General features: G+C 38.8%; 1 protein-coding gene across 1 annotated transcript in view; it reads right to left on the reverse strand.

Annotated features, from left to right (window-relative positions):
* cdk5rap2 (CDK5 regulatory subunit associated protein 2) overlaps positions 1-9,605 on the reverse strand; it is a 98,553-nt gene extending 88,948 nt beyond the window's left edge. Inside the window, exons 1-9 of the mRNA XM_085965736.1 lie at positions 8,315-9,605; positions 6,890-7,024; positions 6,469-6,588; positions 6,190-6,282; positions 5,859-6,077; positions 4,366-4,536; positions 2,650-2,766; positions 1,192-1,329; positions 7-186 (exon numbers count right to left, since the gene is read on the reverse strand). Coding sequence (XP_085821862.1) covers positions 7-186; positions 1,192-1,329; positions 2,650-2,766; positions 4,366-4,536; positions 5,859-6,077; positions 6,190-6,282; positions 6,469-6,588; positions 6,890-7,024; positions 8,315-9,385 — 2,244 coding nt within the window. The 5' untranslated portion in view covers positions 9,386-9,605. The remainder of the gene's footprint in view (positions 1-6; positions 187-1,191; positions 1,330-2,649; positions 2,767-4,365; positions 4,537-5,858; positions 6,078-6,189; positions 6,283-6,468; positions 6,589-6,889; positions 7,025-8,314) is intronic.
* Between the last annotated feature and the right edge of the window lie 2,481 nt (positions 9,606-12,086).

The raw sequence follows: 12,086 nt of genomic DNA on the forward strand, positions 1-12,086 counted from the left end.
AATTACCTCCAAATTTTCAGTCTTATTTTTAAGAGACTGCTGCAGTTGTGAAATAACGGCATCCTTCTCACGGAGTGACCGTGCTCGACTATCCTCCAGCGCTTGTTTCACTCGTTGCAAATTCTTGCACGTATTTGCCAGGTGCTGCAGCTCCATGTCTTTCTCTTTAATCATACCATCCAAGCTCTTCAAAAAAAAATTAACTTCACTATCACAAAAGAGCAATTAGGTTACAGTCATTTTACTTACCACGACAAGAACAGTCATAGGAAATGATTTGGGAAACAATACTGTACTGCATTCTAGGTGTCTCTTCAAACTCTGCAGTTTTGGAATGTGAGCAATTATAAACAAAGTAAACCACATTAATGCAGCCTTAGTGTCCTACAGATAACGAACAAACTTTATTCTTAAAAAGGACACCTCAGGTCATCACAAGTTAATTGTCAGAAACTGAATTGGAACAATCTGAACTAAAATGTTCGAATCCAATTTTTTTTTTTTTTTTAATAAATGTTTTACTTTCAAATACATTTTGCAGCACTACAATGGTGCCACATGCTTACTTCAGAATATTTTATCCACAACTGAATATAAATTGGGAGTACAAATATATATTTTTAAACTTCTCTGCATCACACTGAAAACATAAGTTGGATGAGTTCTAGGCCATAGATAGAGGCCTGTCTTAGGACGTCTCAGCTGAACCCCGTTTTTCCAAAATTAAATGTCCACCCTTTATTTTCTCATTCCTCTTGTGCGTTGCCCTTCAGGTTTGGGCTCCCACTTCACAGGGTATAATCCTGCAAACAGCTTCCCAACACAGGCATGTACAAGTTTCTGCTACAATGAAGCCCTTTCTACAGCAGTTGCTGCTCCTCGCTGACCAGTGCAGGACTGTTTTACATATAGATTTTAAAGTTCACTCTTAATTTTATGAAAAAAATTATAGTACTTAGACAGAGGCAAATTTACAAGCCAATGTTTTACTTAATATTTAAATTCACTGAAACTATTAAATACAGATGGACAGAAGCAGCTTGCTGACAAATCATTTCTTGCCTCACCAGAGTACAATTTGTCCCTATACAATATGTCCAGAGAAAATAACTGTAGGGTATTTTAAAATTTATGTACGAATGTATTTGTAGAGCATATATAATTTTCAACCTGCATTAAAAGTAAACTTACATTAATGGTTTCTTCATTGTTGGCAAGGAGACTCTTCAGTCGATCAAAATCATGTTCCTTTTCTCTCAAAGCTAGATGCAGCTGTTGAATTTCATTCTCCTTTTCATCAACAGCTGCATGTTTTTGATCAATGGCTTCCTTTAGGGTTTACAAAATTGTAAAGAATGAATATTACATGGAATATGGAGAAATAAAAGCAACATTTATTTTGTACCCTCTGTAAAACAAAAAAGGTACAAAGAATTATAATTGATTAACTTTTTCCTGAGAATTTTTGTGAAGATGTATTGCTAACCTAAGACACTGGCTGAGAAAAGTTAATGAGTTGCAGTGCAGGAGGACTGAATTAACAGACGCACGTGTGTGCATAGAAACTGGTCACTGAAGCATTCTGGGTTAGCGACTGCATTTCTACTGGTGTTAAATCAACTCGGTCACAAAGTGAATCAGCAGCTCTTCAGTTAATTTTCCCATGAAGCCATCAACAATGATTCCTCCCCCACCCCCCAAAGACATTGATTCCCTGTTGCTGTTAATCTTAAATCTTTGTAATGCTTCGATTTCTTTTAAAAAGTGGATAAGCTGTGATAAGATGCTCTAGCTTGCTCTTTGAACAAAAATGCTTTTCCTACAACACACACCAAACCCCCAGTCAAGAGGGCAGCAAGCAACCTGCTGCTAGGCTCCTCTCAATTGCAGCTAGTTACAGAGCCAAATGTTCAGACCAGTCTGTACAAAATAAAAGAATTATCTATGCTAGCTCTTGATAAAATACAGTTATGGGATTCCAATTGCATTTGTCACATCTGCATTTTGAAAGAGATCAATACAGATGTTAATAATCCTATTTTAAGATTGGACACATCAACTGATGTCTATTCTCCCATCCTTTGTAGAAGGCATTAACTTATGCTGGGATTGGGGTATGGTTCCATCGTTTCTGCTGGCTCCGGTATCTCACCTGAACGGTCTTTCTGCATCAGTGAGCCTAGATATGAAGCGTTCACAGATTATTTTACCATGTAGATGTTGCAGCTGAGCCGAATCATATTTTTATTTGACATCTACACACAAGTACTTACCAGCAGGGATGGCGATCAGGTGAAAGATCCCTATCTAAACTTTTCCCCTCCTTAGTCTGGCAATACTAAGGCCAACTGCAGCACTCCCACTGCTAAAATCATCGGATTGACCACAGATTATGGATTGAACCTGGGATCTTCCTGGTCTGCGTGACTCCGTAATGCAACATATTTACTCACTGAACTATGGGGAAAATCTAGTTATAGTTACAAATGTTGTATTTTTGTGGCTAAACCATATTCTAGTAGGCCTTAAAATTTGTGCTGGTACATTACTGCAAGTTTGAAATACATTTTCGGCATTCTATTTTCACAAACACTAACCACAATGCATCATTCATTGCTACATCTATGCTTAATTTGCTAAAGAGACTACCTCAAGAGCGCGGTCTTTCTCTTTTAGACGATCACGCAGTTTAGCCAGCAAAGCATCCTTTCCATTTGGGCTCTGATCCCCTCCTTGCTGAACTCCTTTTGCCAGCTCCATATAATCCTGGAGGGGGCGGGGGGAAAGAGAAATGCAAGAGAGAAAGGTGCTCAGTATTCAGTCTTTATAATTACAGGTAAAAAAAAGTTAGGAATTGCTCTTAATCAATTACACCTGCCACTAACTAATGACATCATTATCTAGGTCATATGGCTTTCAAGGACTGCCTCTAAAGAAAGGTCTGTATTGGCTCAACAGGCTAGTGACCACAAAGTACCCCACAACATAGGTCTGAAGGTTGTAGGGTCAAATCCCCACTAATATATTTGGAGAGGAATCAGAAATAGTAAGACAAAGCAATATAAACTAATTTTCCACAGGTTATAAAAATATTAATTATTCCCCCCCACTTGAAAACATAGAAGTTTTATAAATAAAATATGTTCAGAAGTGACATGACAAATATATCCACGAATAAGTAGCCCACTCATGAATGAGTCACTTAAGTTATCAGTCAGCCTCCTTTATAGATTAATCAATTGATATTACTCTCCGTGACTAATGCTTTGTAGCTCACTGCAATTCTGCCCATTATGATTTTGTCACAAGCAAGTCCATTGTGTAATCTGCCCATGCAGCTTACTACAAGAAGGCCTGGAGTAAATTACAAGACATAGGGTTTTGAACAAAGTTAATATGAATTAAAAAAAAGTGGCACAGAACATTGGATCTTCAACATAGTGTACCACAGAGCACTGGGACATGGCCGTGTCAAAGATTCTCAATTACAGCAATAGTGGAGAAGCACTCGGTAAAGGTCTAATGCTTTCTTATAGGGAGGGTGCGAGAAATCAGAAAGTTAAACCCCGCAGGCTATTTTTCTCTACCTTGTAAGCAATCAACCAAAGAACAGAAATAGGTGACCATGTTCCCTCTAAGCTGTGCGACTGCGCAGTAATAGGAAAGGCCCCACGCATGCCGCCCACCGGCTTTCCATTGTAAGTACTGTGCATGCGCAGAAATTTTAAAAGGGACCATGTAGTAAAAGAAACAGGTCGCGCAGAACAAAGCGCAGCTTACAGGGAACATTTGTGACCACTGCCCTGTACTCTCAGCTAGAAGAAATGCAAGCTGCAGAGACTGGAAGGAAAAGACGACATAAGAGTAAGAAAATAAAGGTAAATTAAGTATGACACGGCAACTGTAAGTCTAACTACATTTTATTCTTTTCATATTCTATTCGAAGTGTTAAAGACATCATTCAATTAGCTAGATGTCATTGTTCATAATGGCAGAGATATATCTATAGATTCAATTCAGACAACATATAGCCAGATAAGAGTCAGCCCCTAAATTGCAAATGAAATAAATAGCTAAACAGGTAGTCTTCCTTTTATTTCCATCTCATTAATATAGTCAGTTGAGTTTAAATGCAACAATACTCTTAAACAGATAGCCCAAGGTATATTATAGCAATTAATTCCTGACGCTTTATTCACTAGTAATACTTCAGATTAGACTTCTATAAAAATAAATTTTATTTTAAACATTATTTAACTTGCATCACTTAAGTTACATCAAAGCACAAATCGCCACTGTCTACACTACCAGTTCTTTTCAATTAGATTATTATTTTTCTACAATAGTTTCTTTCCTGGTCCACACCTGGAGCAGTCTATCTTTGTTGTTTAAGCTGTCCGTTAGGCGCTCAATGACTAGTTCTTGGCTTTGCAGTTTCTGCTTGTTCTCGAGCAGCAGAGTTTGGTACTGGTGCTCCATTGCACGCTCCTTCTCGGCCAACTCAGCACCCAGTTTCTGAATGTGATTTTGAATATCCTGCAGAAAGCAAGACAGACAGAATTTTATCGTATTTGTTGAAATGTTTTGTACACAAAGAAATGATTTCACATTAGCAACATTCATGACATTCAAAATGAATCCACACACTAATTGTTAGTAAAAGGATTTACTGCCATTCTTTTGCATGTTGTATTTTACATGAGCGCTAAAATATTAAAAGGGGGAACACATTACATACTGCTTCTTGTGTTAATTCATTTTGGCAAATATTTAAGTTATATCTATTAAATTTTTTAAATTATGAAGCTGGACATTTTCCCTTTTGGGATTGTTGAACAAGTTTCCTTACTTTTCCCTGTTCAGAAATAAAAGGATACAATATCCTTTAGTACAGTGGAGATGTGGCAAGATTCTTTGCTGAGATTATGAAAATATTTTGGTGAAGTAGTAAGAAGGATAGAGGGTACAGAAAAGTTACAAACTGTTCTGCCAACAGGTCATCCACTCACTCTCAGATAATTAAGCAAAGGTGACTGGAATCCACTTATTAAAAGTTGGTTTCAGAAATTATTCAAAAAGCCAAAGTTAAGAAACTGTACACGTGAAAATATCTTCAGAGCTTTATTATTTTGAACTTTTCAGAACCAAGTAGATTAACCTGAATTTTGTTTTTAAATTAAAGTTGCTCACTTAACTGAAGGAGGGTGGGGAGGAGATAGCAGCATTTTCTTTAAATCTTTAGAAATGGGAATTCTACCAAAGACTGGAAGGTGGCAAATATTATAGCCCTGTTCAAGAAAGGGGAAAGAGATAAACGAGAAAACTATGGGCTAGTTAATCGGACCTTGACTGTCAGTAGTTTTCTACAATCCAGGATGAAATTAATGAACACTTAGAAACGCATGGGCTAATTAGCATGGATTTGTAAAAGGCAGGTCATGCTTTACTAATGTATTGATTTTTTTTTTTTTTTTTATAAAAGAGGGAAAAATCAGTGTATAGATAAAGGGAATGCTGTAAATATTGTCTGGATTTTCAAAAGATGTTTGACAAGGTGCCACACAAGATGATTTAGCACCCCATTATAAAAAGGATATGAGGCATGAAGCTTCCATCACCAATTTAAAAAACCTTAATTATAAAATCCTAAGATGAAACTTTATTACCACCTCAAAAGCAGTTCACCACATTCACACAACAGGGACTACATTACACTGTACATGAAGCACTGGGATTTTTGAGAAACCAAATAAGGGGCAATAGGAGTTCCAAGTTCTTACCACAAGAACGTAATACAAACAATTTACTGATAGGTAACTTCATATAAAATGGTAAAGAGTTACAGAATGGACACTAACATTAACAGTCTTGTCGCCCTTTGTTTTTTGAAGCTGTAGCACTTCCACCTCCTCTTCTAGCTGACCCTTTGCTTCAGTCAAGTCATTCAGCTCCTGCTCTCGTCGGCTCAATGCTCTTTGCAACTTCTGGATCTCCATTACTCTTCCATTACGATCTGTGCGCAGCTCTGCAAGCTCAGTTTCTTTCTCAGTCATGAGACTTTGATACTCTTCTGCTCCCTGAAGATGAAAAAAACACCTCTAAATTAGAGTTTTATACGGAGAAATCCATTCACCGAAACTCTAAATAGGAAGACTACTGCAGAAATAATTAACCAGTTTTGCCTTTTACCTGAAATTTCTGCAGTTGTGCTTTATGTATAGAATCTCTTGCTTTTGCCAGTGCATTATCTCGATCTTCAATTTCATGACAAAGCTCCTCTATCTGTTTGAAGGTTTTAAAAAGAGTAAACAGTGTGAAATGTGCACATAATGAAATGCTAAATAAATACAAATGCATTAACAGAATAGCTTCAAGCCCATCTCTTAAGCAAGATACCTTTTGCATAGTTTAAAAAAACCTGACTGTAATGCAGAAACTAATTGGTATTGACCGTACCGAGCCACATACCTCTTTATCCTTGGCCTTCAGGGCCAGAGTCAGTCCTTGAATAGTTTTATCTCGTTTCAAACTGTTCCGCTTCTCAGCAAGCAGCTTATTCTCCTTTTCATTAGCACGTTCTTGCAGAATCTAATAATTATTGGGATGGGAAAATTAAGACAAATTTGCTGAAAACTAGAATATGATCGAACAGCTTTCCTCTCAATAATTAATGCCTTGTATAAGCCTGTTTGGTTAACCTTCTTTTAGACCTTTAAAAAAGGTATTTCTAAATAATCTGCACATGGCCCTTACAATTAGAAAAATTGTTCAGTAGAAAAATATTCAGGGTTTTTTAAGCAAACATTGGGTGTTAAGTAATTTAAAGTAATCAATTAAGTATATTATTTGTATAATTTAGGGCTTTAAAAAAAGGGTGTTGAATTTGTACCTTATTTTCACCATCTGTTTCCTTCAGCTTTTCTTGCAGGGCACAGATAGTAGTTTCAGCTATCTCAAGATCAGCCTTTAGCTGCTTGGCTCCCACCTCCAACTGTCCCAGTAGCCTCTGTTTCTCAACCAAGTTCTGTAAGGGGTTATAAAAAAAATGCAGTGAGCTTGTAAGGTAGCAACATATTAGAAATTATGAAACTCAATTACTTGAATGGCAGAGAAGGTCCAACATTCTTCAGACAACATTGTAATTAAGATGTGAAAGCTAACCTTGTATACTAGTAGATCTCGTGTGGTGTTGCTCATGGAGAGTCATCTTACCTTGATTTTTTGTGTCATCTCATTCTGTGCTTAGTGATTTCTCTCTGCATCTTTGCCTTGTGTCATGATATATACCCGTTTTCCTCGGCTGCTGTGAATGTTTTTACTGTGGTATTAATAGCTTATGAAGGTGTATTTCTCTCTATCTGTCTGGAGTAATTTGTGGGCTTCTGATCTTTAAGGAGATCATAAAGTTTGTCTGTATCTATGCTACTGCTTTGAGTGTAATTTTTGAGCGGTTTTTTAAAGTTGATTTTTTTTGCATCAGTGTATGCATGTCATTGGTGAGTGTCACTAAACTTCTGAAGTAATGTTTGTTTGCCTGTTGGAATGTGTTTGCATCCTTCACTTTGCTTTTATCCTTTTAAATGATTGAAACAAATAAACTGAGAATGGGGAAAGCAGAGGAGAAAGACAGACACGCAAAAGAGAGCGAGAGCGAGAGAGAGAGACGGACGGAGGCGGGGGGGGAAAGCAGGAGGGGAGAGAGAAGAAAGATGAATGGGGGGGTGGAATTTGAAGAAGAGTGTGAAAAAGAAACAGGCAGCTGAGTGGGGTACAGAAAGCTGGGAACGAGAACGGCAGAAGAGGCAGTGAAGAGACTGTGGGGAAGAGGAAAGGCAGCCAGGTACAGGGCACAGGAGGAGGTTGGGAACGTCCGAGAACAATGGAAGAGCCTTCCAAATACAAAAGAAGGCTGCAAAATGGTAAATGAAATTATGAGAGGCACAGGCAGCTTGAGGCTGGAAATGGAGGGTTGGACTAAGGAATGGGGCTTGAGGCAGAGGAGGCCAAACGGTTGGGGGGAAACTGGGAGACAAAGACAGAGAGGCACTACAGGGCCATCAGTGGTCAAAGTCCTGCCTTTAAATCCAACAGGCAAGAGCTTACATTGGAAATTCCCATTATGTGTTTACATAAGTATTTTCATTTCTAAATATTGACATAATAGTGCTAAAACAGGAGTTGGACAGGAAATGTTCACATATGCCAGTCTTAACAATATAGACATGTAAAAAGGAGTAATAATTAATTTTAGATACAATACAGCATCATTTGGAGAGGACCACACACACGGTTTAAAACTGCTGGCATCAACTACCTCAGCTTTTAAAGGAGCATATTCATCTTCAAGCTCCTCCCACAGCTCTTGTACAGGTTTTGCACCATTAAGGTTACAGCTTTCTTGCAGGGCTGTTGCAATGCTACATCCCGATGCTGGTCTCCTTGCAGAACATTTCACACGTTTTGGTATCTTGCTTTTCGACAAGGAAGGCACTGGTTTGTACTCAATATCCTTAAGTTCCTGAATTGCATTTGCAATAGAGTGTCTCATTAAAAGACAATTTTCAGTTAGCGCTCTACGATCAAACAGCTGAACTTTCTCAGATTCTTCATCAGTTATCCAATCAATCCTGGTTGAATTTAATGTCGTCACCGATTCAGTTTCCAGATTGTCTGTACAAATTGCCTGCCTTGAACAGGCATGACTGGCCAGCTTCCCCGCAGCGGGGGCACGTCTCGGTGCTAAATCGAAGCACATACTCTGCGACTGGCTACCCAGAGGTGGACGTGCATTTCCTGTTAAGGCACCCCACATGGTCCGTCTAGGGGTAGAACACACTAAGTCACAGAATAAATCTGCTACTCGGAGTGAATCGGAACTGAGGCACTTTCTCATCCTGTGCCCACCAGTGAAAGTGCGCCAGCAGTTTGAGCAGCCCAAGCTGTCCTTGCTGCTCCGTCCTGGCGTCCAGAATTCAGATAAAACAGATTCGTCTTGTAGAAGCATGCTGTATTGTAAAGAAGGTTGGTTCGCCCCCTCAGTAGAGATGCCTTGTTCTTTATATTGGGAAATTTTTGATTTTTCATTATACCGAAAGTACAAGTGCACAATACATTGAATTAGTTGTCCCTTCTCCGCTGTCAACATCTGCAGCCTCTCACAAGCAACAGCCTTAACACGAGCAATAACAATGTCATATTTTAATACCTTCTCCAACATAAAGGCGCATTTACTGCACAAGAACTCTCCTTGGCCATCACGGCTAACAGTATAACCCAATACATAAGAAAGAACAATCTGCAATCTTCTTTTGCCAGACGTGTTGAAAATCCAGCGGCGCTGATTTCCTTGGAGCTTGCTGCCACACACTCGACAAAGACCCTTCATTTTCAGAAAATTAAGCTCCAAGCTTCTTAAAAGCAAAACTGCTCACCATGCCTTGAAATGTAAATTACAGGTTAAGTTACCGACTTCAAATGGCGCAAAGCTCTTCGTTCACGCTTTGATTCAGTTTCCTCACATAAATTTCAAAAAACAAAAAGGGCCCAGCTGCGACTGTATCAAGAGTTGCTATGGTGATGGACTGCACCTTTTCAGTGATGAGGCAGCACCGTCATCGGTCTTTCATAAGCTTTTCAAGCACATACCACCGACTACCAATTCTTACAAAAGTCGTCTCTTTGCTGGTTTGAACATATCAAGTTTGAACTGATGTTTTGTCACCATTCTGTGAAGAAACACATCCTCATTTCCATAACAATCCCAAAATAAAAAGGGCAAGACACAGGAAGCACGACCTTTAGTCAAGTAGCATTGCAGGGCTGCTGTCGTTTGCCTTCTCCTCGATGAGATGCGATTTCTTTTGTCCAATGCAGATCATCACAACTTCTGGCTGAATTGTTCAATTATTGCTGTCCTGCAGAACTTCCACCAGCACACTGCTTCAAGAAGTAAACTGACGTGACAAACATGGTCACCAGGACAGTACATTTACTGACGTGCTCTTATTGCTTCAGTGTGATCCATCATAGATTACAGATCAAATTCAAATTCCAGTCTTCCAGTGAACTCCCGGTTCTCTTTTTGTTCAGTATGCACAACGACAAAATATTTTAGGAAGTGGAAGCTAAGCAGTTTGCTAGCTGTTGGTTTGTGGTCCCAAGCTTGCATGGAATTAAAAAATAAAAAAGTTTTCAACAGGAACTTTCGAAATGACAACTTCTGTATAACTCGGCAGTCTTCCTATTTTAGCCTACAAGTGCGTACACGCTACCGTAGAAAAACCACCGGTTTCCTGCTGTTGGTAGACTCTTCAGTGAACAGCTTGCATTACACATGCGGCGAACACGACTACACTGATTAAGTTTTCATCAAGTCAATATAATGCCAATTTTTCAAAGTCACTTTAAATAAAATCAAATATTTCTAGGAAGCCAATTAACACACAAAACTGTAATTTTCACTCCAGAATCAGAATCTTCATTAACATTTCCTCATATGCTCAAACTGGGCCTCTGCATGCAGCTAGTTGGCATGTATTGTTCTTAAAATCCTAACTTTTCTGCTGATTTCCAATCTAAATTTCAGTTTGTTCTGCTTTCTATTCTGCATCAAAACAGTTACTTTTCTACATTAGACATCATGGCGACTTAATTCCAGTTTAGTAACTTCCTCTACAAGAAAGCCTACAGCCTGCCAGATTGGAACGTTTAACCTGGCCATTTCATCACGAATACAAATGTCCTCTCCAGATCTCCAACTGTGTCCCTGAACAGCCTTTCACACAAGAGCCGTTAGTCCAACAACCCTGTGCAGTTAACAAGTGCCCTCCTCCAACCACACTGTCGATCTACTAACCGTAAACCAATTCTACAAGCAGCTTCCGGTGTGCCAAATGCAAATCATCGAAGAAAAACTGAATAAATCGTTCCAAGCTATAAATTTAATTTTGTGCTTCTCTTAGCATTTACTTCTTGGATGCACTCCTTTACTCACACATGATTCAATGCTGAAAAGCCTTTTCTTTTAAAAGGCCCATTTTTCAGGACTCCCCTATAAACTAAGGTTGCCTGGTACGGTCTTACAATAAACAGGATGAGGACACAGACAACGTGAAATGATAGGGTAGCAAAGCAGTTGTAGGTTTTGATTTCACTGTATTCTCAGCTAGGCTGTCTAGCTATGTGGATTAGATTTAAATAACTAATTCGTTTCTGCATAATCTGAAACAATAAATTTTAAACAACATGTAAAAATAAGTCACGACCATATTAACCCTAAAAACAAAAAAGGAAACCAAGTCTAAATGCACAGATAACACTATCTAGAATGCAGGCTTGGAAACCAAACAAAATATACCGTACATGTTTTTCACAGCTTCTTACTAATAAAGGAGCTGTAAAGATATATTGCATCAGTGTTACATCATGCCTTGGCCAGTTCTACTCAAGGCATGGAACCGAGTACAAAAAATAATTGAATATATTTAACTTATAATAATCATAAAGTTAGAGATTTGCACAGTACACTGACTGAAAAGAATTAAAATGTTAAAAAAAAAATTAAATGCTTCGTCCCAGCTTTGATTGTTCTTGTATATAGAAAAAAAATCATGTTCCCTAAATTAAGTAGGGGGGTAATATTTTTCAATTTCAAAAATCAACTTCAGACCACAAAGCAGAATAGGAAAGGTGGGGTAGGGGAAGGAGAAACTAAAGATGATCAACTTATTCTGGGGAATGGGTCCATATGCATCGCAGCTCTCTGGTACCTCAAATGAAGTGGCTGTTTTTCCATGTGTGAAGTGTTGGTGATTTATTTGACTCTGAGGGACATTGCAGTGAGTTGGATTCTATTCTCACCGGACATCCACATGTCCCAGCAGGAATCACTGAATAGCAAACAGAAGCACGTGCCCTGGCTGAGTGGTCTTTTCCTGAACCCCACACTATCCCAGGAAGCCAAATTCCCCATGGCTTCCCCAACCAAGTTGAGCTAACTCGCCACTGGGTGTGAATGGTCCCTTACTGTGCTGTGACACATTTACCTACTAAGCTGCAGGTGGGGAGGGGGCAAAGACTACCAACAA

This window comes from Somniosus microcephalus, chromosome 23 (assembly GCF_052327205.1).
Source record: "Somniosus microcephalus isolate GS21.2 chromosome 23, FLI_Smic_1.0, whole genome shotgun sequence".
Classification (NCBI taxonomy): Eukaryota; Metazoa; Chordata; class Chondrichthyes; order Squaliformes; family Somniosidae; genus Somniosus; species Somniosus microcephalus.